At 42.5% G+C, this 27,084-nt stretch overlaps 2 protein-coding genes across 2 annotated transcripts; one reads left to right on the top strand and one right to left on the bottom strand.

Moving 5' to 3' along the window:
- Positions 1 to 6,885: 6,885 nt before the first annotated feature.
- Positions 6,886 to 13,119, top strand: LOC308107379 (ventricular zone-expressed PH domain-containing protein-like; the record flags this gene model as incomplete). The annotated part of the gene is made up of 4 exons (XM_080459700.1): positions 6,886 to 7,023; positions 7,648 to 7,866; positions 12,879 to 13,053; positions 13,112 to 13,119. The coding sequence occupies 4 exons, from the start codon at positions 6,886 to 6,888 to the stop codon at positions 13,117 to 13,119; spliced, it is 540 nt and encodes a 179-aa protein (XP_080315826.1).
- Positions 13,120 to 17,885: 4,766 nt separating this feature from the next.
- Positions 17,886 to 26,049, bottom strand: ptx3a (pentraxin 3, long a). The gene is made up of 4 exons (XM_080460421.1): positions 25,595 to 26,049; positions 23,048 to 23,210; positions 22,418 to 22,857; positions 17,886 to 19,816 (listed from the first exon to the last, which is right to left on the bottom strand). The coding sequence occupies exons 1-4, from the start codon at positions 25,731 to 25,733 to the stop codon at positions 19,179 to 19,181; spliced, it is 1,380 nt and encodes a 459-aa protein (XP_080316547.1). The 5' UTR covers positions 25,734 to 26,049; the 3' UTR covers positions 17,886 to 19,178.
- Between the last annotated feature and the right edge of the window lie 1,035 nt (positions 26,050 to 27,084).

Genomic DNA, 27,084 nt, shown 5'->3' with positions numbered 1-27,084 from the left:
TAATGAATGGTTTTGGAAATATGCGTGAATGTTAGTTGGCTGAATGTGGTGGTAATGCTCTGTTCCGGCCAGCACTTCTCTGTACTCCGGAAATCCTGTCAGAAGCTACGAGTCCCACAAGCACAGGAGAACCAAAGCAGGGAAAAGAGAACTAGGAATACCCACTGACTTCTACACTTCTACACAACTATTCATGCAGTGACTGCAACACACACACACACACACACACACACACACACACACACACACACTCGCCCATCTACACGTAGTGTGTAGTTGTACTTTAGCACCTTAGTCGAAGCTCTCGGAATGACATAGTGAAAAAGGATCAGTGTGTCCGGTGCTAATTGTTAATATATATATATATTTTTTTCGTTATTAATCAGCTCATTTATTTTGGCCAAAGTAAAACTGGAAAAAAAAAAATTGTAGAGGTCGGGGGAAATCCTTTTCCCTGTGCCATTTTTCCATTTCATCTTAATCCCTGAGAAGAAATGATGAATAGAAATGGCTTGAGTGTAAAGCTGTGAATTATTGGATCAAAACTGTGAGCGTTTGAGGACCATTGCCAGAGAGCGATAGACCAATGTCCTAAAGGCTCCACACATATTAGAGATATATATCTGTTTGTATGGATGTGGAAGCTTATCTCTTTGCTCTCTCCGTCCTGTGAGACACGACGTCCCTCAGTGTTTCATTAAGTGTTCCTGTGGTCTGGTTTTCCTTCTCTTATCGAGTCCACCACAGTGACCGCTCTGGAGAGACGAGAGATTTTCACTTTTGTGTTTTCCCGCCGCGCTAAACCTCTGTTTCCGCTCTACGTCTCTCCATAGTTCCAGTTCTCGCTTTTACTTTCTGTCTTTGTCGTACAGTAGCTGTTTTCTACCGCTTCTGTCCGTAATTCCCAATCGTTGCTCCACGGCTGCATAACCGCACGGCATAAATAATGGACACACACACACACACACACACACACACACACACACACACACTATAACAGTATTTTTCTATTTTTCCTGGCGCTGAACCTCGGGGGTCTATCTTTCAAGTCTTAACTCTATTCTCTGCGGCGGTGCGGACCTATTTCCAAAGACGTCTTCAGGGAGACACTTCTTTGTGACTTTATTCTTCTTACTTATTCATGAAATTCAAGGCATCACTTACATAACCGATTGGCCCAGTTATAGACGAACTACAAACATGCCAATAATACGCCATTGGAAGTATTTCACTTCATAACGTGACAGGAAGAAATAAAGCTCTCTTATTGTATTATTTCCTTATTTCTTTATATGTTTATCGGATAACAAGTATTTGTTCTTTGCTTATAAGTGGTCCACAAGGCAGGTTTTTATTTGGACCACTTATAAGCCAAAAGTGCAAAAAAATAAATAAAATAGTTGCACGTAAAATGCAACGGCATGCACTGGGTCACATTTCAGACTTACAGTGTAAGTTACCACTGAAGCGGTTTTCTTATACGTGTAATACTGATGTGGACATTTGGGAAGAACAGCTGGACAGCTGCATGTCTTCACAGTAGAAATGTCTGTGTGCTGAACAAGCCTTCACATGGTCCACCAGTAGAAAACATTAACAGCATCACAGAAAGGAAAACTACAGCTAAGAACAGAATGAAACAACGTTCTTCTCTGGGAAATTCCAGATATTTTCCAGAATAAGGAACGTTAAACAACAGCAAATGTAGTCCTAACTTTTTCAGCAGGTGTCGCTATGACATAGTTTGAAATTAGGTCATTTTTTACTGAAGGAATGAGGTTTTCTTTTAGTTTTAGTATCGGATAAGTTCAACATGTTGGACCGCATGTGGTGTGTGAAAGAACCACTACTTCTGTCTATGTGGAGGACTAATGTAACACAGTGGTTCCTCTTTCTGGGTGAATATACTTGAATAATTTCTATATTATTTCTTCCCATCAGTCTACCAGAACAGTGGTATTTACATTTGTCAGATTAATCCAGATGCAGATTCAACAGCGAACAATATATTTACGTACATTCACCCTAAAATTTGATCACAAACAATAAGTCACGGAGCAGTTTGTCCTAAAGCAGAAAACGATAACCCTTCGGTCATTGTGTTTTGAGAATCGTTCCTTTTTCAGTAATTCAGTTATTCTCCGTTTTGATAATCTGAGCTGATGGACTTTCTCTTTCAGAGTTTGTACCTCAACTTCTCCACCTCTCTTTCCCCATTCCACATCTTCACACAATAAACATTAGCAAAATAAAATCACTTTTTAACATTTCCAGCCTTTTAATGGATACTAAGGCGGATATAAAAAGCTGCAAATACGAGAAAACTGTGGAATGCAGTTTTTTCTTTTCTTTCTGAGCCTCCTCTGTGTCTTCTTTTCACTCAGCTCCTTTCTAAAGTGTGTGTGTGTGTGTGTGTGTGTGTGTGTGTGTGTGTGTGTGTGTGTGTGTGTGTGTGTGTGTGTGTGTGTGTGTGTGTGTGTGTGTGTGTGTGTGTGTGTGTGTGTGTGTGTGTGTGTGTGTGTGTGTGTGTGATCTCTTGCAGGCTGAGCAGGTGCACATTACACAGAAAGATAGGGCCGGCTGAGCAGAGCGAGCGAGGGAGGGAGGGAGTGAGGGAGGAGTGGTCTGTCTTCATAAGTCTTACAAAAGACTCAGTGTTTTCTCTCCCTCTCTCGGCACTCTGGGTGAAGACAGTAGTGGCTGTGGTGGAGGCCAAGAAAGAGAGAGGAGGCCCTTTTGGTCACATTGTCCTCACATAGCCCGTCACATAGCCCCCTCCCACCCCCCCACCTCCCACCCTACCACCAAGTGCACCGCACCCCCTTGTCACCCCTCACCCAGTGGCCCACTCACAGCCTGAGTGCAGCATGCGGGCGGCTTCACAGTCAACTGGATCTCGCCAGAGGACTTTGGGTTTTTTGCATAAGACAGACAACATACCACCAAGATGAAAGGAAAGGAAGCGACTTATCCTGCTCCAACTCATACTGTTTTGTTCGTTCGTTCGTGTGTGTGTGTGTGTGTGTGTGTGTGTGTGTGTGTGTGTGTGTGTGTGTGTGTTACTTTCATCATGTTGTGTGTGTGGGGGGGGGGGGGGTCACATTCACGGTCACATTGTGAGAATCTACCTCTCATTTGAGTGCAAAAGGCCATTCCCTTTTGTATAAAACATTAAACGTTTACATAAAGGGTGAAGTCAGTAGTTGGTATAAGTGGTCAGAGTCGGGAAACATTTCCTGGGAGAATAATGTAAATCAATGCGATGTCCTGTGAAGTGATGAAAGCGTGACTGTGTGTGTGTGTCTGTGTGTTTAAAAGCTGCATTCCTCAGCTTGCTGAGCCGTAGCTCGGTGATTAATAGTAACTAGCTGATTGTTTAAGAACTGGAATTCCTCAGGTCCATTTATTCCTCTGCTTTTATGCACACACACACACACACACACACACACACACACACACACACACACGCTTATTACTCAGGCAGACATAGCAGAGAGGGAGCAAGCAAGTCAGGATACAAAGAACTAACATAACAAATCACTTGAGTGGCGGGAAAGAGCGTATTGATGTGTGTTTGCAGGAATGTCACCATATAGTACCAATAAAAAGAAAAAAAAGCTTTCATTTTGAAATATATATATATATATATAAATCTGTATTTGGCGTATCTTATTTTGACAGCGTTTTTTTCAGAAACAAACAAAACATTATCTACATATTTTTCTGGACGCAAATTTTATTTAAATCCATTTCCTCAGCACCTTTCAAGCAGCTCAAAGAGCTTCGCAGTTTAAATAGTTTCATGACTACACGTCCAGTGGCGACATTTTATGGATCGTTTGTAACAATTGCAGGATTCTACATTCATAGTTTCCATTCTGCGATGGTTTGTGCTTGGTGAACGCAACATATTACTTAGATTTGTAGCTTACGGGGCGGTACACGTCTTTCACCTCACTTGTTTGGTCACGAACATAGTTCTGGAAGTTCACGAGTCGCATCTCAAAGCTCCCCTCTCAGTTGAGCCGAGATCCTCCAGATAGCTTGGTTTTGATTTCTCCATGCAGCTTTTGTCCACAGCTGTCAATCATGTTTTGTCACAAGGGTTCAGTGTAGGGTAGTTTGTTACTTACACATTTTACGTTGGTCTATTTCTTTAAAGACGTAGACCTGTAGTCTTGCAAAGTGTGTTCGTTATGGAAATGGTGAGATGTTTGTTATTCTCAATGCATTTTCTCTTACCTCCATCGCTAAGGTCCATACACATTTGGAGTTGATTTATTGTCAATCCTTGTGTTCAGCTCTGTTTCTACTCAATAAATTCTCTTGGCATCACCATTGTATGTCTCCCCGATCAGTTTTATTTGTTCAGCTTTTTCTAAATTTGACAAACTCCCGAAAAGTCCGAAATAAACACAGTTTTATCCGTTATGAAGGCAGGATTGAGCAAAGTTGTGGCATCATTAAAAAGAAATACATTGAAGGTAATACTGTATATTTTGTCACTGAACAAGACAAAACCGTGTACAATGTCAACAATACCTCCAAGCATGTAGAAAAAGGGCCCGTGATTGTTGCACCTAACAAGAAGAATAATAGGTGTGACGGCTAAATCTCTGAGCTGGATGTTTATGGTTGTTTTGTTGTTGTGGTCTCTGAGCCCTGGCTCGGACCGGTAAGAATTCCTGATGTGGTATCCTGGCAGTGGGCAGGTTTCCACGGTCGACGCCGGCTTGGCGGGAGAGATAACGGTCCCCCAAAGTGCTCAAGCTTTGTGGTCTCCCTCGGACAGACTTGGGCTCACTCCAGTGTTGCTTTCAGAGAAACGGTGTGTGAGGACGAGATGGTGTCTGATTGTCGAGGGAAGCGGGAGCAGGAAGCTCACGGTGACACAGATACATACGTTTAGCTGCTCATCGCCCGGACGGAGGCAGAGTCATGATCAGAGGCGGCGGGCAGGCTCAGTGGTCGCCTCAAAGAATACATCAAACTCCTGGGAAATATCAGCATTGTATATAATAGACGGCAATGCTCTTTCAACTAACTAACTAACTAACCAACCTGACTGCACATAACATGTAGTTACGGTTGAGTTTCATGTAACAAGTGATGTGTGTGCATGTGTGTGATCCTCTGCCCTCCCGGTTCCCTCGCAGTGTTAATGTTTTAATGTTTAATTGAGGCCAGCCAGAACAGCGATAATAGTAAGTCAATAGATAACGTGGTACATTTGACTTCCCACAGCTTGAGCTTCATTCGTGACACATTATAGTAGAGGAATGCGCTTTCTCTCTGAGATCACTGGTTTTGTCCTATTTTTTGTAAAAGTCGCCTCAATATTGATAATATACTATGCAAACGGTGTTTGTGGCGATAATGCAAATAGTTCTATTTGTAGTAAGCGTAATGTTTCACGCACACATGGTTGTGCATTTTGTTCAGTGTGTGTAGTTCACACCTGACACATTAGAATATACTGAGCTATGGTTCGGAGGGTGAAACGAGGTGTCAAGTGTGACAGGGAGGATGGAAAACAAGTCACTTTGTGTGTGGAGTGATCTTTTCTCTGCACTCAAAGCAAACAGTGCTGTGAAGCACTCGTTTCAGAACTTCCTTCTACAAGCCTTATTTGTTGGACTCGTGAACATGATAGAAGTGTACTCCAGTCCAAAACATACACGTTTTATGAATGCTTTCCCTGAGTTCAGAGAGTAGATGTATTTAGACTAAATATTAACAATTGTAAGAAACATTACACCACCTTAAATGAAGGCTTTTAAATTTAGACGACATACCCGTTCACTCTATTATTCAACAAGATTTGTTTGGAGAGATGTCAACAAGAAAAAACTGGAGACGAGTAATTATTGTGAAAGGACAAGTGCTTTTGACTGATTGTGAATAAATTTCCAAATATGCAGGTGATTTTCTTTTACTTTTTTTTTTTTAATCGCATCTGCTTCAATGCAGAGAGATGCTTCTTGGACTACTGGATAAAAATCGGCCGGTTAAATATGAAACTTTAGATATGAAATACAAACATAGACACACTCATCTTTGCTCCCAGGGACAATTTAAGGTTACCAGTTAATCTCAAATTCATGTGTTTGAAAATGTGTGTATCTGAAGAAAACTCATGATTGCCCAGGGGGAACACGCAAACTTGAATTTGAACGGAAGGACCACGACATCGCTGCACCACTGGTGCGACTGTTGAAAATATAAAGTTAGGCTAAAGGTCTTATTTGGCAGATTTTTTTGTGGTAAAGAATCAATTAATTTTACTTAATGACTCCTATCTTCAGACTAATGTTGAGCTCCGGCTGCTACGAGTGTGTCTTCCCAAAAATGGTTTCTGTTTAGAACCAAATGACTGTCCTTCTAAACTCAATACAAACTACATATCTCAGCATTTATATGTTCCTTAATTTAACCATCGTCTCCTCTCTGTTTCAGGGCTCTGCTGTAGATCGACAGTCGCCTACGGAAATATGCCTTATCTCCATGGCAACAGAGCTCAGGCAGACCCAGAACTGGGTCGAACTGGTCCAACGTGGACCAACACATGTGATCCTTGTCTTCAATGAAGAGGATTTGTATCAAGAATTCTTCAGTTCATGAGCCCAGTGATGAGAGTTGCATGTCGTGTTTCTCCATATGTTCACAACATTTCTCCGGTTTGCCTAAAACTGTTTTAGGATGACCGTGATAGCTTTTGTGCAAACTGTTTAAATGCGTTTCCAGAGGAGGTAGGAGTTTCTTTTCATCAACTGAGACTTTCCGGGACCATTATGTCGGGGATTTATTCACTTGTAATCAAGGGATCATAAACCAGGTGGCAGCAGACAAGACGTGGTCTGAAAGGAGAACTAAACCTGGGCCAGAATGCACCAGCTGTTCAGCCAGGTGCTGGGACAGAAGGATCTGTCCAGAGCCGGGGATCTCTTCTCTCTGGAGGACACCGAGATCGAAGACTGTCTGTCTCAAGCTCTGGATCAGATCAAGGCAATCTCCTGCTCACTGGTCAGTACACATAACCTGCGACACTCCACGTGTAAAGTGTAAAGTGTAAAGTGTAAAGCGAGTGAAACTCATGAAAACAGCTGCAAACAGTTGTGCTGCGTGACAAGCCAGTAACCGGAGTGCCTATGGAAAGTGCATTTTAAAACGTACATTACGTCTTAGGGCTTGGACCAGGGCTCAGCAGCTCTCTCCATTTTAAACAGTGTGTCTTTTAGCCCGCTCGCTTCCAGCTCTGACGTTCTGGTGCACGTTCTGGTGTGTCGGGGGTATCAGCTCACGCTCTTCATGTGAGGTTTCCACGCAAAGACTGTTGGTCACATGAAGATCCTCTTCATCTCCACCTCCATTGGCTTCTGGCTTGTTTATCTCTAAAGCTCCTAAATTCATATTTTATCTTTACGGGACCTAATCTGCAAAATGCTCCTGTTACTTGACTTTTATTTTGGTGGCTTAGTCAGCCGTTTTTTGTGAACCTTACAAGAGGCACTGCCTTCACATACTCAATAACATCCAGGGCAAATATTAGTTTGATGAATTATTTATGTTCTTTTGCATAATTCATGTGTTGCTGTCCCGAACCTGTCATTGTATTTTTAATTCTGCGTCCTCTGTGCTGGCCGACAGGACTACTTGACCAATGATAATGACCAGGCCGTGGTGGAGATTTGCATAACGCGCATCACCACAGCCATAAGGGAGACGGGCTCCATCGAGCGGCACAGCACCGCTCTGGTGGGACTGTGGGAGTCGTGTCTGGAACATAACCTCACGCCGCAAGGTGAAAGCACAGAGGACACGCCGCACGCCAAGATAGCCTCCGACATCACCAGCTGCATCCTGCAGGTGTGAGCCCACGCACACACACGCACACACACACACACACACACACACACACACACACACACACACACACACACACACACACACACACACACACACACACACACACACACACACACACACACACACACACACACGCGTGTCAAAAAGTCTTTTTTTCTTTTAAGGTTAATCTGTCAGCACACTTTGGGTGTTTTGCTATTTCAACATGTCATTTGTTTCCTGTGGATTGTCCAAATCCTACAGACCAGTTGACACAGGTTTGACAAACATGTGACTGATATTCCAGCCAATTTACGTGAAACAAAACAAGATTTTCTTAGCATTTCATCACGCACAATAGAACCACCGTTCAACTGCCTAGAGATAGCCGGAGATGCGTATCAGCAGAGGTCATGCAGAACGAGGCTGAAGGCCATCGTGGTCGGAGTCATCAAAGTGTGTGGTATCGACGGCACGGGGTGTGCAGTCGTTGAAGTAAACAAACTAACTCTTTGACAATATCTGACATTGATGGCGATGACAGCGTTTCTCATCTCGTTGGCGTCACATTGCTGGCAGCATCTCCACTGGGAGATGTCTCTAGGAGACATTCAGATCTGTCTGGAGACCGACGTCATTCCAAGGGAAAGTTCTGCATTAAAACCAACAGCTAGAGCGAACGGGAACATGCACTTCCAATGGTTAGACGATCCAGACGTTATTGTTTCTGACATGTAAATATCAAAGTGGAGTACATGTAATCCCTCTTGCTGTTTGGTAGTAAAACCTTTTAGTTGTGTGTTTACGCCTCTAAATCCTCTCACTTCATTTCATCTTTCGAAATTATAAAAACAGAATTAAAGAGATTAAAACACTTGAAACTGGGGAAATGTATATATACTTTAAACTTGAGTTGTAAATAATTTACATCGTATCTTCATCATAACTCATCACCTGGGGCTCGGTGCCCGGTTTGTTGTCCTTTCACACATAATTTACACGGTGCAGAGCGCAGCGTCAGTCGCTTGGCTCATGTCAGAGGTCCCCAAGTCTGCATTTCCCCACAAACTCATTTAATAGCTGCAGCAAAATCCTTGTGTGTTTTGAAAGCAGGGAAGAGGCATAAATATGCATATTGCAGAGTTAAGGTTTGTTTACTTATCGCGAATAATTGCATGGTTACACACAAAATTCAATAGTGAATTTAAAATGCATTTTTTGTACTTTAAAGGTACTGCAATATCATGCATTATCTTATTTTTTTTAAACCAACAATTACAACAAATAAGAACAGGGAGAATGTGCAAACTTTACCCAGAAAGCCCGAGATTCAAACCCCTCTAGCTCTGAGGTGACATTGCTAACCACAACCCCCCCCCCCCCCCCCCCCACCCCCTCCGCTGCCCTCGAGCACAGACCGTCTGAAAAATGCAAAACTACTAGGGAAATGGCACAAATTAACTTTGAATGGGCTTTAAACACTTGAAATGGGCCCCTAGTCGCACTTTTCTAATCTGTGTCTTAAATATTATCTAATGCTGCAGATAATTGCCCAATTATGCAGTTGTTCTGCTGTCTACTACCAGTTCCACGTTGAAGGCTGTATTAAAGACATTGTGAGTATTCTGTAGTAGCAGAAGAACGTTAGAAAAAAAAGGAAGGAAGAGTAGGTGTACAAATAAATAATGCGGAGTAAATATACAAATTAATGATGCATGGTATCCTATCATGGTTTTTTGCTGCAAGAGCAAATTTACTTTATGCAGTAACTGCCGAGAGGGCATGAAGATGTAAATTATAATCTCGCCTACTTTCCCATCAGGTCTTTAAAAGGCTGAAAAGTAGAGAGAATCTCTCCTCAGCCTTCACTCTCACTGTGCTTTCCTTGGAAATGTAAATGTGTCTAATGTGGCTGAAATGAGACTGATTCATTAGGAAAGACACACGCACACACGCACACACACACACACACACACACACACACACACACACACACACACACACACACACACACACACACACACACACACACACACACACACACACATTTCTGAAAGCTGACAGCAGCTTCAGGTTCTGATGTGCCACCTTCCATACTTACCAGTGGGCCTCTCTCTCTCTCTCTCTCTCTCTCTCTCTCTCTCTCTCTCTCTCTCTCTCTCTCTCTCTCTCTCGCTCTGTCTCCCTGAATCTGTTATTCTCTTGATTTCCACTTAATCTTTCATTCTTGCTTACCTTCTCCTCCTCCTCCTACCTTGATCTCCGATCTCTTCTGTTCTCTCATTGCCCCATCGCATCATTTTGAATCTGCTCATGCACAGATGCTCATCTCATCCTCTTTCTGAAACTCCCTCAGTGAGCAGCACAGGCATGAGCAACAGACTCCTGAAAATTTATAGCTAGTGACACACATACAAATTCACACACGTCTGAACCAGAAGGTGTGTGAAGACACCTCTGCTTTTTACTCAAACGTTTTGATCTGTACTAAGTTTTACATTAAAGATGAGAGGAGAGAGTGATGTACAGTAAATCAAATCGACTCACCTAAAACTTCATGATTCCAATTTACAACTATCAGGATTGACTAGATTTACATGGTCTGTTTACATTTTCCCCAGCACAAACTGATCTTCGTCCACCCTGAAAAAAGCTCATTGCCTTGTGCTGGTTCATACATACCTTGGTCATATTGACTCAATATCAGCATTTTAAAGTGTTATCTGGACTGCCATCTTGTGGCAGAACTGAGGCACGGCATCTAAAACACTTAACTAAATAAGAAATCTGTCGTAGACCTTCGTTAGTATGAGCAAATGAGGCTGAAATGGGCACATGGGGGGTCAGTATGTTGTGTAAGACGTGTAGTTAAGTAAATAGTCTCAGACTGTCCTGTGGAGGGTGCTAGTGTGTTTCAAATCCCCTTCCTTTCTCTGTGACTGTTCAGAGAATAATCTCTTGCATGTGCCTCTACCTTCCAGCAAGTCAGTCTCCCCTCCCTTCCCCTCCGTACTTGCGTCACATGGTATGTGCCAGCACTGTAAGTCTGCCTCAGAGCCTGTTTTTATCCCTCCTGCACTCGTTATACTGCTGCAGGCAAGTGCTACTTTCAGCAGCTGTTCATTGTTTGAAGTTGCTAAATACAGTATATTTGATGCATGCCTCACTGTTTGTCAGAATATTTTTAGGTTGCGCTGTTTTTTGTATCAACTACATAGAAAATCTGTACCTGTACTTGGTCACTGTAGATGACCGTCACAATCTTAGAAAATAACCATTGTTGCTTTAGGGGAACAATGTCGTGTCACTGGTTAGGGTCACATTGAGTTTCACACTATGTACATTATTTTAAAAATGGCCAAACAATGAAAATGATCCACATGAACACACCAAGGGGCCGAGGCGAACATTTTTTACAATTTCTTTACATGGTGCTATTAATTAAGCAAGTTGTGTTTTTTTTTTAAACTGTGTTGTTTCTCTGCACCACCCTCTTCTTTGTCTAGAGCTACATTACATGTTGAAAAGTAAATTTGTGCTTTGCCTTTACTGGTAGGCCTGTAGTGTGGATTAGGAACATCAGAAGTCTTTATATTCAACCACTCATTTAATCCCTCTATACTGTGGTGATACCCCTGCTGTTGTATTTTCAGTGTTGGGTGCTTGTTCATACTGATATACTGATCAGCCATAATATTATGAACAGTGAATAACATTGATTATTTCAGTGTCACAGCACCTGTTAGTGGATGTGATATACAGTATCAATCAGTATGTGGATATTTTGTTTATAAAGTTTGATGTGTTAGATGCAGAAAAATAGGCAAGTGTTATTATTTGATTGAATCTGACATGGAGCATAGTGTGCTGGCGAGATAGTTCTCGTATTGTGTACCAGGTCTGCAGTGGTCAGTATCTATCAAAAGTGATGAATCTGTGATAGAGTCATGGGCTGCCAAGGCTAACTGATGAGTAGATCTGCATATTAAAGGTTTCCCAGTGTCCAATCCAATAGACAAGCTACTGACAGCTAATGGAACTGCAGAAACGAATGCTGGTTCCTGATCGAAAGGTGGCAGAGTACACAGTGGATCACAGTTTGTAATGGGGCTGCAGTTTGTTGCACATGATCTGCATGTTCGATGTGCCCAGGCTGTTCCGCTGCCCACTGCCAAAAGCATCCAACAATGGACACGTGGGCATCATAACTGGACTAGGGAGCTTTGTATGAAGGCCGCCTGCTCCGATGAATCACGTTTTCTCTTACATGAATGGCTGGGTGTGTGTCGTCCTCAGTCAGAGTGAAGCCGGCAGAGGCAGTGTGATGCTTTGGGTATTGTTTTGCTCGGAAACGTTGGGTCTTGGCATCCCTCTTGCTGTTTCTCCAAATTCCCCACGTCTGCATTTCTAATTAACTGTCAAGCATCTGTGGGATAGTCCAACTCTCCCATGACATTTTAGTAAGTACCAGAGACCACAGCACACCTTTCAAATGTGTGTGTTTAACATTTAAGCTTATCAGTGGATGTTCTTTTTCGTATTTACTCGTTTTAATGCGGCTTCATTTTTTCTTATCATTTCAGGGCTGCTGGATATTAATTCTGTTATTTAATAAATAGTAAAAATATCAAAAAGCCTAAAAAGTATTTTAAGCTGTAGTAGTTATACACACAGCACTTTGCTGACAGGGCATAAACGCACCAACCAATGTAAAGCACAGTCTTGTGTAGTGACATCGGCTTTACTGTATTAATGGGTTGTTTTTTTTTCATATGAAATAAAGAGATGAATAAAGGGCAGAAAAGAATTGGATGGTAGCTAAACAGATGGTGCGTCTGCCAGTGCCCGTCTGTGAAGGTCCTCGTTCTGTATCCTGTTGTTGCTGTAAGTCATAGTCGGCCTTGCTTTTAAAATAATTGACACATTCCCACTGCTGGTAAATTTTGTACGTGTTTTCTACAGTAATTGTCCATGCTGTTGTTTCCTTGGTGCTTGCCATGTCCTCACCCTGATGTCTTCCTGTGTCTCCTCAGAACTACAGCTGCCCCTCAGTCATGGTGCTCGCTGTGCCGGTTGCCGTGCGGTTTCTGCAGAGGGGCAACAGGGAGCTGAGCAGGAACATGTCCAGTTATCTCTCTCTGGCCGCGATAGCCAAGGCCGACCTGCTGGCTGAGCACACAGAGGCCATCGCCGTCAGTGTGCTGGGAGGTAGGACTCGATCATGCTCGCCTCTCCTCAGCCTCTTCTTCCTTTTGTGCTGCACCAGAAAGATAGAGCGCCTTAAACAATGCATGTGGGCATGTGTTTTTTTTTTTTGTTTTTTTTTCATTATTTTAAAGAGAAAGAGAGGTGTAGAAAGAGCTTTGAAGAAATGTATCAACCTTGCAGGTATATTCTAATGAGCCCTTTATGGATGTTATTGTGCCGCGTTATTTTTTGACAGCTGACATGCAGTTTTGGTATAAAGAAATGCTGTTTATTTGTTTTTTGCACAAGAGACGTTTGCAGAGCTGAAACAACTTTTACAAGAGTGGAAAAAGAAATTACCGTTGTAATCAGCAGTAGAAACAAACCATTAAGGATAATCATGACGGTAAAGAGCAGCTGCTATACATTTATGTGATGGAATTTTAACGTAAGATGGAACTTTATACATTAAGTGGTCGTGTTTACTCCTTTGTGGTGTTTAGCTTTTGTTAAATGTGTGGGTGTGAGTGCTCTATAAAGATTCTTTACATTGCTTATATTTTCTCAGATTTTCACAGATTTGCATTTCTGGAATTTGCAAGCATTTCCCTTATGTTTTCCTATTCATGAACTAATTAGTTTAACCTTATTTCACTTCTATTTGTGTATCACCCACTCACAGTTAACAGGCTGTTTGTTGTTAGCACAAAAGATTGAAGTGTGGCTGATTAAAGATCGGTTCAGTTTTATTTGTGTCCCCGTGGACGGCGTAGAGCAATTGGTGTACCCACATATATATAAATACATGACATAAAACATTCAAAACTCTAAGAGGGAGGGGATAATACAGTGTGCTGAAAAACCATCAGTACTACTGAATCAGAATTGTAAGATGGACTAAAAATAGGTCGCCTATCGACTTTAAAGTCAAGGTTGTTAAAGTGACATCAGTGCATAATGTCAGTAAGTTCTACCTCCTGTGGGAAGCCACAAATCAAATGAAATTAGGCATGACTCCCGAATTCAGGAGGGTAATGGCTTTAGGGAGGAAGGAGTGCTTATACCTATTTCTCTTCATACGAGCAAGTCTGACCTGAACGGCGGGAGGCAAAAACTGGAACTCAGCATGAAAGAGATGGGAGCTGTCGGGAAGGATGGTTTCAGCCTTTCTGATTATTTGCCTGTTGAACAGATCAGTTAGAGTGCCCTGCTGAACTCCCACAATCTGACTAGTAGTTTTTATGACACTGTTCAGTGCAGGTTTCGACCTGGTGCCGAGGTTACCAAACTGCAGGGGATAGAAAAGCTCAGCACAGATTCAATATATAATCGTTGAAACAAAATCATCAAGGACTTATCAGTTTGGGACTTGGAAAGTTTCCTCAAGCAGAGCAGCCATTGTTGATCTTTTCTGTGGCGGTTCTCTCAATGGCAAGTGAAATTCAGTTTCTCATCCAGAGTAGTCCTAAGGTATTTATAATTATGGACCGTGTCTACTGTCTGGCCTTTGATGATAGTTTTTTGATTGCTGCTGTGGGGCTTTTGTTTAAAATCCCTTCACAATAAAGAGATTTCCAACAAAGATGCAGGTCAAACTCATGTCTTTCCTTTATTTAATGCAAGACTTGAAGCCTGTACGTAGTCCTGACTGACAGGATCAGTTTAATTCAGACATACACGTTATGTTTCTATGCCTTACAGGGACATTATATTGACTTACATTAATTTCCTGCAGATTAACTTGAAATCCAGCTGTAACTGCTCCTTATCTGCCTTGGTATTACCTTGAAACATGTGGCCACTTAAAAGTATATTCATTCTCCCTATGAGGAACTTAATTTCTGTCTCCAGAATGACAATATGCCCGCGTATAATGCAAAATACAATGCATTTTTCCACAAATCCTGAAAATATCCACTTCTAAAAAAAAAATTTAAAAAGTCTTGGTGATGATTACGATATGAACAAGGGGTCATCAAGGACACCTGGGTTTGCAAATTCATGTAGTGCCAACAATAAAAAAAACAAAACAAGTGTTGAATTTAAGACAACACAACCTGATGGAAAAAACAGCTTTCTGAATGTGACCCTCGTCAACACGATAAAAACATGAAAAATGTGGAGAGGCTGCACTCTGAAACACTGTTTTTTTCTGTCAGTATAGATTTATGAGACCCCCAAAGTCACCCCATAAGGTCACACTACTAAACGTGAATTTACAGAGGGACACATCCTTCCCTGTGTACTTTGAGAGAAAGGAAAGAAATGTTACATGAAATAATGAGACAAAATAAAAAAGGGGATGGATAATAACACATTTCCACTAAAGCAGTGGAATGGACGACATCCATCTTTACTGTTATTAGTCAAATATTAGTAGATTTCATTGGAATAAGGACAGACATGCTCGGTCTGACCACTACAACTCCGATGACCTTCGTACCATTTTCAGCGTTAAAGCCACCAATTACCTCCTGATTGCAGCCGACTTCAGACTTTTATTTTTCCATCCTCCTCCTCCTCCTCCTCCTCCTCCTCCTCAATTTTAGTGAATTGACACCATCACACAGTCCATCCACCTCCACAGGTTGGCGTCCTTCAGTATCAAACACCCCTGGACTGCTTCATCATATCTTTCTGGTCACACTCTGTTCATTCAGACAAAATCTTTCACATTTCATCTCACCTCTCCTCTGGTGTCCCACAGGGCTCTGTCCTCGGTCCCATTTACTTCATTGGATATCGTCCCCCTTGGCCATATTTTCATAGAGAACAAATATAGTTTCATTGCTACGCAGATGACACCCAGCTCTACCTTTCAACCAACAGTAGTAGTAGTAGTAGTAGTAGTACTAGTAGTAGTAGTAGTAGTAGTAGTATCTCAAATCTAGATGATTGATTCGTTTGTCGGGTTATATTATGTCAGACACATTTTTCCCTCTGGCTGTTTTAACCTCACGCTGAGTATTTTTTGCAAGCCCGGACACTTTTCATCCCGGCTCTGACACCTCAGCACAAACAGAGGCGAAAGGTTAATGATGGGTCACATGATGGATGGCGCGAACATGTGTGTGCATGTCACAGAAACACAGGTTTTATTTGTTTTTCGGGAATGTAACTGGCCGGTGCACGGCTTTTGCTTTGTTGTGTCTCTGCTGTTAATCGGCAAACTCAGCGCATACACAACTTTATGAGCGTTTTCAAGTTGTTGGAAGCTAACAGCGGGATACAGTATGAAGGGTTTATGGCTAGAGAGGGACTCGGTCATTATCAGATGTCTGACACGCACAACAAATGGCTATCCCCTCAGGATTTAAGGTCCAGACTTTCTTCTATCCCCCCATGTAAAACCTGATCCTCACATCAGAGTAAAGTTTGGAATGTCCTACCTCACAAAATTATGTCTTCTTTAAAAAATGTTTACCACTGCTCCATGTATACTGTATATTTACTGAGTAAGGTTAAACGATGTCAGGGTGAGAGGAGTGGGGGTGGTTGGAGTGAAAGGTGGGCTTTCCATTTCGCAAGAGGTTGCATTTGGAGTCTGCTGAACAATAAGAAGAAAAAAGTAAACCAGTGTTTCTCTAACGAGCCAGCATGTGCCACAGTTAACTGTAAGCATATGTGTGCAGCAGCCAATGTGTGAGCAGTTTTCTTTCACAGTTTCAGAAGAATTTTCAGAGGCATTGTCATCGCATCCTTTTCATGATTGTTCCATTCACACATTTTTGTACATTTACATCTAATTATCGTCTAAGTGAGCAACTCCTGTTTTCTTATTGCTTATCAATTGAAATGATATGTGGACGACTAACAGGATTTCACATCTCGGACGAAATCTAAATTTGTGACAAAGACAAGATTCTGTTTGATGATCTCAAAAATAGGGAGTGTTTGGGTTATTCGGTGTCGTTGGTACCTACCAAAAGAGGTCAAAGGAAGGAAACCCACTGAACCTAATACGGGGTCAGGGGCATACAAGCCTCATTGACACTCATCCCACAGAAGTGCCACCACCTGCAGAAAAGGCTCAGTAATAGCGGTGATCGACAGCTGTTAGAAGACACGGTGGACTTCAGCTTGATGCACATGGAGCGGTAAAGCTGCAGACCAGTCAGGGTGCACTGGTTGACCCCAAAACTGAAAGTGCCAACAGCAAACAAGAGAGTAGTGAAACGTGACCGTCCTCTTCTACCAGGCCTCTGATCCGGATTCTGGATCAGGATTTCAGTTTATAGGCTTTTGAGGATCAAAACTACATGATAGATTTTCACCAACTTTTCACCACTGATGGATGTATCTCTGATTGCGTTTTGTGTGCTTATACATCGAATGGGCTGTTTCATGCACATTGTTTACCTGTAGATTGTATGAGACTAGGATGCAGAGTATTTTAAGGGTAAGCTAGTGGAGGAAGTGTGATTCATACTTTTGATTGTGGTGTTGTTTGGTCACCGACCTGACTATTGTAGCAGACCATGTATGCCTGGTCATTGCCTGTCTGTAATTGGCACAAATTTAATTTTGAGTGCATTTTTATTGGACATTTTTGAAAAAAAGAAAGTTTGACCTCAGATCTTTCAAAGCTTCAGGGGCCTTCTGCTAATAATTGAGTGATCTTACAGGACACCTCCAGAGGTCAGTAAAGTCCATAATGAGTCTGTACTTTTCGGACCTGCAGAGGTCAGTAAAGTCCATAATGAGTCTGTACTTTTTGCCAGTGGACACTTTTAAGAAATTGGCCCAAGTGTTGTAGCTGTAGGCAAACCTGAATGGAGAAATAGGTTTCCGTCAGAAACGTATAGAAAATAGATACGGGGATTGAAAGGCAGGAAACAGTGACACTTGTTTTTCACTGAGAGGGATTCTATAGCTGGAAAAGTTTATTTAAACCGTACTCTCTTTTTCATTCAATCACGTTATGCAAAAATATTTATATACAAAATACATTCAGTTTCACCGTTTTCACATGAACAATTGCAATTTACAGTATAATACAAGACAGCTTAGTACATAAAAGATTAGATTGTGTAAACATTGTCCTCACTTTAAAAAAAAAAAAAAAGAAATTCACTAACAATTACAATTGTTTTTTTGTTTTTTTTTTACATTTTGCAGGATCATTAAAAAGACGCACAAACATTTCCCTACAACTAAATGAGAGTTATCGACAAAAAAAGACAAAGCAGAACGGAAGTCATATAACTCGCATGAATGTAAACACTTTGATGAGTACACGTTTAGAAATATAAGGTCTTCAAATTTATTAAAAAAAAAAAAAAAAAAAAAAAAGGTTTTCACAAATTGATAAAAATACAAAATAAAACGGGTGCTTAAATCATTTTTCTTGTTGCTTGTTGGTTATGTTTAAAAACAAAGCAAGTACAGCAGTTTTTAGTGACAAAAAATATTCATACATGATATGTTGTTTCAGACATTATCTCATACTAATAACACACAGGAGTGGTACCATTGATTCCATTTGTAGCGCGGGTAGATAGCAGGACTTATAACTGTACCGACAATACAAAATGGGTAGGAAAGCAAACTATTGGTTTAGGGCGACGCTGGGTTTCCATTGTTATTTTAAATTAACTACATTTTCCATCTCTTTACAAGTGTTACTGTAAAATGGGAAACTCATCATTCTGCATGATAATCCCATGCAATTGTTTGACCTCATATTTACCCCTTCTGCTGGTCTTGTCTGGTGATTACTCCGTTTACTGGCTCAGGACTCGCTTGCTTTGACAACAAACTCTTTGTCTTGCACTCTAATTAAGTCTTTGGTAAATGCTGTTTGCAGCACGTTTTCTGCTACAATACAAAAACTGAATGTGCATCAGTGTGTGTGTGTGTGTTTGTGTGTGTGTTCAAAAAGGTTATGTTACAAAAATAAACTTCAGTCTCTCACAGCATTGGCTTTCTCTTATCCGAACAGGTTCAGCAGAGTTCATTGCAGCATTAGCATCCATAATAACAATAACAGTGAAGACAATGGGGGGGAAAAAAAAAAAAAGGCACATTTTAATAAGACGTGAAACTATAAAAACAAAGACGATAAGATCAATTGTAAGTCTCTTCAGTTTGAGTATGAAATCTTATCACGATGCTGAGGATGCTCGTGATGCGGATGAGAATTTGAATCAGAAGGTGAACTGAGCGCCTCCGTGTGGCACCATCTCCGTCAAGCCCCACGCCACCAAGCTCCCCCTCTGGTTGCAGCCGTGGCCTCCCCACAAGGCCATCTGAGAAATCTCCTCCTCCGAGAGCACCCTGTCCCACAGGTTCACCCCGGCCATCTTACCGGCAAACGCCAGCTTGGGATCGAACCCTGCCTCAAACCCGCTCTGAGACGAGGGGCAGCAGCCATTTCTCTCCTGCCCCAGCTGGAGCGAGCCTCCCGCGGGTACCACGTGCCCCTCGGCCACTCCTGGTGTGGAGGCCACCTTTTTACCGTTGGCCCAGAGGGTTGCCAGGCCCTGCTCGGAGGACCAAGCCCCACACAAGTGGATCCACTGACCTGGGCTCACCACACCCTGTGCCTCCACGAGGTGGGTCTCTCCTCCAACGGTGAAGAGAGCTGAAGCTTGGCCGAGCAGCAGCTGGATCTCATATGGGTTGCGGTGGTTTCCGTAGGAGAACAGCACGGTTTTGTTGCTGACGGTGGAAGGCTTCACCCACATGCAGACAGTGAAGGAGGACAGGGAGAGAGGAGCTTCCGGTATGACTGATGTGTATATGCGACGGGAGCGCATGGGGAAGAGGAGCGCCATCTCACAACCTGTGGAAAAAGATGTCATAGCATTTGTTACCACTTGTTAAGAATCCTGTCTTCACATGAACATTTAGCAGAACAATGTCGACATTAAAGAGTGCTGACTGGAGAGTCGATCTGCTCTCGGCTTCTTACTTCAGTCTACTACTTGTTACTACATGATGAAAAAAAAAAAGAAAGTAAGAAAGAAAGACGTGTCTCCTTTATATCTCTGGTTTAAAATTCATATGAACTTGGATTAAGAGCCCTTGCAGACAACAGGCACAACACAAACTACAACTGAGTAGATATTGTGGTAGTAATTTTTCTTAAATATAGATAAAACATGTATTATTCAGATTTGTGCAAATTTAAACTGGTAAACTTTTACTATATCTATCTATTAATCAACAAAGTCCCAAAGATTGGACACGGCACTTCTGCTTTCAAATTCAAAGTTGATTATTTGCTGACTTTGATGGAATGTTGTGCAGTCTTAATTTTGACGGCAGATATGTTGTTTCTGCTCTATTTTACACAAAACAAGGATTTATGTTGACTGCAGGAAATTGAATTCTGCCTTTTTGCACAAAATCTCCACATTTTTGGAGTTACAGTTTGGCAGAAAAGACAATCATAACTTCATTGGGGGAAAAAACATTGTGATTATGTCCTGGTGATTATAATTTGGCAACTTGTGTGTTTATCTAACTTATTGTGTCATGGACACCACATGGGAAAGACGTTTTGTTTGGATTTATTTTTCTTTTACCATTAGGGGAGAAAAGCAGGAGGCCTGAAAGCAAACCTTAGCGCATAATAAATAACAGTGGAAGATTAAACACAAACTCCTCCAACACTTCTGTGAATCATATGAAAATACAATCAGAATTTATATTTGCGAGAGTAACAGAAAATGATTGTCCCTTTTAAAGTGACTGGATCTTTATTCCCGTGGGAGGAATCCTAATGAACTTAAAGGCTTCACGGTCTCCAAGGTTGAATGTTGTTTTCAAATGTAGGTAGCAGAATGAGACCATCAAAGGTCAGCTTATGGTCAGGTGATGAGCTCATGAATCATAGGAATTTCTTTTTCAGCCTTACCAGCTCATGAACACATCTTCGTGGGTCATCCAGTTCATTGATTTGTTCTACTTAATTACATTTTTCTTCCCTCTGTTCTTTTTACTTGGATTTGCAAACATTTCCTTTTAAACACGCTTTGCATTGTGGGAGTAACTTCAGTTTGGAAATGAAAAGTGTGTGTGTGTGTGTGTGTGTGTGTGTGTGTGTGTGTGTGTGTGTGTGTGTGTGTGTGTGTGTGTGTGTGTGTGTGTGTGTGTGTGTTCCTTTGAGTGAGGCCTTTTGGGGTGATTTGACCCACATCACATAATGCAGCGTAAATAACCGCGCTGACGCTGAAGAGCTGCTGTTGGCGGTACAGAGCTCCGCGCTGGACTATATATGTGCATGTGCAAACATTACGATCAATTCGCCATGTGGAAATGCTCCTGCTTATTGTCTCAAGCTGTGTCCCTCATCCGTGCTCTTTTGAGGTTTCTTTCCATTATTTCTCTTTTTCCCTGTTGTTCTTGCCCCACCTCGCTCGCTCTCTCTCTCTCCCTCTGCCAGTTAGCAGACACAGTCTCGACCTGATAAAACTGGAGAACCCAAATATTGATGTTACATTTATCTCAGGTTTCTGTGTGTGTGTGTGTGTGTGTGTGTGTGTGTGTGTGTGTGTGTGTGTGTGTGTGTGTGTGTGTGTGTGTGTGTGTGAGTGTGTGTGTGTGTGTGTGTGTGTGTGTGTGAGTGTGTGTGTGTGTGTGTGTGTGTGTGTGTCTGTGTGTGTGTGTGTGTGTGTGTGTGTGTGTGTGTGTGTGTGTGTGTGTGTGTGTGTGTGTGTGTGTGTGTGTGTGCGCGGTCATGATGATTTCCATCTGGCTGGTGTTACTTTCCCATAATTCTTTGCAGTGGGTTTCATTTGGCAATGACAATGTGTCCCTGTGCTCTTTATGTATGTGCCATAAATCTACAGGTGTGTTTATGTTTGTTTGTATTTATTTTACTTTTATATGATTCATTCCAGGAAATGAAATCAGCTCACTAATATGTGGTGCCTCTTGCATCTCTATGAGTCAATGTTAAATTAATTAAATCCCAAATGAACATTGAACCAGAAACTAACTAAAATCACGTGTTGTTCCTTTTTTCCTGTTGGCTGTTTGTGTATCTTTTTAGTTTTCAAACCTTTTCATTATTGCTACGATATCTTTTTAGAGCTACAAAATATGTTTAGAATGGGTGTGTAGGAGGAGTAAGTAGGATTTCTAGAGCTGGCTGTCACAACTGATGTGAGTGAAGTGAAAAGGATATGTTGCTACTTGAGGTGTACAGTATGCCTGGAGACATGGTAGGAGAAAGTGTAAAAGGTATTTAGGACAAAGACAGGCTGCATGTTTGGTTGTTGGATGCTCTGAAGTAAGAGGGTGGTCTCATTTTGTCGCTGGAAGCGTGACCTGAATGTGTCCGTGGAAGAAAAATTGGAGGCAGAAGGTCGTTTTGGTGGCACACGTCAGAAAGGAAACAAAGGTTAAGGCGGGTTTCTGTCGGTAAGATTGATCGTACCTGCAGGAAGGTTCCGTTGCCTCGACGATCTCATCACTTCCTTCAGCTCCCCCCGAATGTCTTGCAGTGCAGTCAGCAGCCCGTCTAAAGTGGCGTCTCGAGGTGTGACCTCTTGCTCGATGTGCCCCGCCCCGCCGCCCCCTGGAAGCTGAAACCCCGCCTTAGTGTCCACCCCCATTGCAGCTCCGGGGCCACTCGGGCAGTTGGTCTCCAGCTTGGCGAGTCGGGAGGCCTGCGCTCGCGTCGCAGCGAGGAGCTGCTGCAGCGTCGACTCCAGGTCGTTGGAGCTCCGCGAAGGGCTGCTGTCGGCAGCCGAAGACTGATCTCTGATTTTCAGGCGCTCAAGAGTTCCTCTGATACGGTTCTCCAGCTGCAAGGCCATCTGTCTTCCCGCTGTCTCTACTGCCGCTCCACAGGAGCCTCCATACTGAACCACAAACCTGACAAAAAGCCAAGAGGAGAAAGAAAAAAGAATAAATCTATGTTTGGTTGAGAATGGTTGATCACACTTTTGTTGACTAAGTTCTCTGTGATGGTAAAATAAGCAGACTTTTGTTTCAACTGTGAGTCAGATGACAGAATTTAATAGACCTCGACTCATTGATTTCTTTTTTTCTTCTTTCAACCAACCTTAACATTTCATTGCGCAGTGACCCAAGCTCCACCTTAATGATGTCATCAGTGTACTGAAGCAGCATGTTTTCCCTCATTTGACTGTTCTCCATCATTGAGAAGAGTTTGTCCCATTTGGTCATGTCTTGAGAATCGCAGGGCGCCGGACTCTGCGTGGTCGCTGGGAAGGAAGAAGAGAAAAAGATTAAGATCTCCAGCAGAGGTTGAACTCATTGAGGGTTCTGCATCACGTAAAACCCGAACGCGGGATTGTGTTCTGCACTGAAAAAAACATGTTTACTCGTTAGACCACCAGAGACCCCGGGGGAGGCTAGGACTGGCCCACACCTGACGCTCTTCTTCCCCTGCAACTAGTGCTTTTGTTGACGAGCTTGCTGGATTTAGAGACATCTTTAGCTGAGGTTCTTGGTTGCGTTGCCCTTGTCCTGTTAATTATGTAAGAGAACCAACGATGGCCACAAATCTTCTTTGCCTATATATTCTCTCCTTCATGAAAGACGATTGTAATTTTCTTGTGTTTGGAGAGCTTTACCTTATTCTCTGTGTTTTTCAACTTGCTGCAGGTGTGACTTCAGTAATTGTACGCAGAATTGTTAATATATATTGATATCTTGAGGTGAAAACAGTTTTGTTATTGAGTCCACTGCTGTGTCGGCTGAAGCGGATCTCGTGGTGGTAGATTTGTTGGCAGCAACGAAGCAGGAGCGTACGGGGACGCCAAAGATAAGAACGTGAGAAAGAAGTAGGACAATTGACTCGCGACCTAAAAAGCTGAAGCAACGGGTTTTCCTGTGAGATTATGAGGCTTCTCGGCTGTGAATGAGGTGAAAGACGGAAGGAAAGGGAAGGGGAAGACCTGCAGAGAGGAGGGCAAGAGATAACAAGAGCAGTGGGGAGCATGGGCATACGACAAACCGGGGGGGGTATGAATATATATACAGATATATAAAATTTATAAAACACACTGCTCTGTTTAACGTTTGAGCCCCTCAGACCGTGTTTATACCTGCAGATTTATTCCAGAGGGGCATTATTACAGGGCTGCAAGATTTGTTTTGGCTTCCTGTCCCCAATGTTCAAAGTAAATTAAATGGGAAGGTTCATGCCCTCTGCTCCACTTTTTCTTTTTTCTTTTTTTTCTTCTCTATAGAGTTTCTGTTTGTTGAAACTATGGCGCTGTTTGAAGGGTCACTGCTAAAAGACCTGCTCCTTATGTTTGCCCCGGTTGTGTTGGGGGGAAAACCTACATCTTAGCATTTTGCTTCGCTCTGCCCTCATCCGTTCTAAAATGAATTCTTTCAAGACCACTCTCGTGTCGTCCCCATTTATCCACATATCAGTCAAACAATCGGTGATTTCAGCCAGGAGCGATGATCTGCGGCTCAGACTTCACACACCTGCATACAAACTGCACTTAAGTCATGTGATAGGACTTTTTTTTTTTTTACCGTCTTGGTCCGGCGTGCCAATTATGAAGCCTTGTGTGTTTCTTAAGTCACGCACACTCTTTGCTTTGCCATGTAGAAACAATCTTTCCTCCTCCTCCCCCGGCTCCAGTCAAACGTGTGAGTGTTTTACTATTCTCAGCTACTCCGATTTTTGACCTCTCTCCCATTTAATCACATTAGAGACAGTGCCCAGTTTCCTGCCCGTTAACGACCGGTGCTGCAATTACACCTCCTGCCAGGTTTCAAACGGCAAACGCAGGCTGTTAAGAGCCGATTAGACACGCATACAGAAAGAAAACACACAACCACTCACACTTTTTGTTCTGTTTCATGTACACACTTGAGCACATTCTTTGCTCTTCTCCCCTGTCAGCGCTTCACCACACACGTGCGGTGCTGCACACGGGCAGGGGAACCGCGACGCTTTCCGGAACAGCTGAGAGAAGAATTTCTTAATTATATACTGGAGTGTTTTTCCGCAATTGATGTCCAGTCACTCATGTTGTAATATGTATTAGGCGTCTGGGGCAAAAAAAAAAGAAAAAAAAAAAGACCTGTCTCAGCATATCATTTGATGCTGCTCATCTCTCGCTACGTCTGCCAACAGTCGGCATGACGCGACACTTTTACTTTGTTCACACTCCCACTGCGACGGTTTGACGACAGCAAATACATGACGTTTATAGAATTGTTCACAATGTGCTCGATTGTCTTAGAGTTCTGTGTATATTTTTCAAATTGTCACAAAATGTAATTACTTTATAACTGAAAATGCACCGTTGAAGACTAAAACTCACCGAGTTCGGACTGTTTGTCACTCAGCATACAGAAAGGCACTTTAAACTTTAAATTACAACCATTGTCAGATTCCCACACAAACTCGGAACTTCAGCCTGTTGCGTTTCCACTCTGACCGAGACTGAACCTGTAAGTCAATGTCCTGATCTCACCCCTGACACGGCCGCGACAAATTGATTTTACACTTGCGGATTTAATTAAATTGCAATCACAGCCATCGTAGAGTCAAGATCTGATCAATCTTATCTTGCAACACACACACACACACACACAGCAAATGATCACTGTTATCACTTACGTTCTGGCGTGTCTCCCTGTGTGATTTCGTTGTAGAAGGGGTCAGCGTAGTTGACCTCGATATCATCCTCATAGGCGAGAGCCACACACAGGCAGACTGACAGCACACATGCTGCCTGGGGAAACCTCCACTGAAACATGCTGCTGCTGCTGCCTCAGTGTGTGTGAGGAAGTCTGTGTGTGTGCGCTCGTCAAAGTGAACAAGTGTATCTGCTAAGTTTCAGGTCGGTCACCTGTCTGTCTGTCTGTCTGCCTGTCTGTCTGTCTGCCTGTCTGTCTGTCTGTCTGTCTGTCTGTCTGTGTTGGGTTCGTCTCTCCTGCTGCTGCTCTCTGTCTTGTGTCACTTTCTGCTGCACTGCAGGTCGACCACTCTCTTTTCAACCCCTCACTCTCCCATACTGTAGTTGTCCCTCCTCCCTAATGACTCTCCACCTCTCCCTCCCTCTCTCTTCCTCCCTCTCACACTCATTCTTTCTTGTTAAATGCTGAGCAATCCTTTGGCGCGGAGCCCGCTGGTATAGAGTACTCCAGCCGGGGAGAGAGCGAGGGGCTGCCTTGGCGCACACGTATAAATGTCTATTTCTCTGTAATGCTTCTTTTACTGTATTTACCCATAAACTCATACCTGCTGTGCTCTATTCTTAAAGCCCTACTTATCCCAGCTTGGATTCTATTGTTTTTTTTCTTCCTACATTATTTCTTTCAGCTATGAAAAAAAAAACAATATCAAAAAAAACTTCATGTCCATGTTCCAATATTGCTCACTGGGTAAGTGCCTGTTGATGCAGCACATTTTTAAGCCATTATACTGTATGTTCACAGTAACATTAAGATCATATCACTTGCTTTGTTTCCCTCTTGGATACTCTAAAACAAGCTTATTAGTTCACTCTTGTGCCATTGTGGTTTTCTTTTCTATATTCTCAGAGGTACTTTTTCAACATATTTTCCGACAAGAAAGTAACAGAATTCCCCTTGAGGACGACAGAAAGCCGTGCATTATGTTTCTGGCTTTTGTCTTCAGCTGAAAACAGGCTCCCAATCCAGATATTTACTGTGGTGAATCGCTCGAATAAATTGCCATCCTTCAAAATTTTATTTCATACTAAGCATTCCTCACAGCAAGAACTTTCTTTTTTTTTTTATTACTCATCGATGTTTTACCCTTAAGATACTTTAACCCAGTTATTACACAAAAGTGTAAAATCAAATGTCTGTCAAGGAAATTAAGTAATATTGGAATTTTTCTGTGAATCTCCTGCCTTGTGAAAACATTTGGCTCTCGCAAGTATAGAAATGTAAGAGCAGCGCCTGCTGGCCGGGGCGATGAGTAATGCGTCGTTGGAGGTTGCCTGTGTGTCGTAATCAGATATAACTGCAGCTCCCGCGACTTGCAGGGAGAAAGAAAAGGAGAGAGGGGAGGAGGTAATGGAGGGGGGAGGAGGAAGCAGAAAGCATAAACTTTCCTGATTTTTGCCCCATGCTGAGATG

This window comes from Lipophrys pholis, assembly GCF_963383615.2.
Source record: "Lipophrys pholis genome assembly, chromosome: 3".
Classification (NCBI taxonomy): domain Eukaryota; kingdom Metazoa; phylum Chordata; class Actinopteri; order Blenniiformes; family Blenniidae; genus Lipophrys; species Lipophrys pholis.
This window is presented reverse-complemented; position numbering and strand designations above follow the sequence as displayed.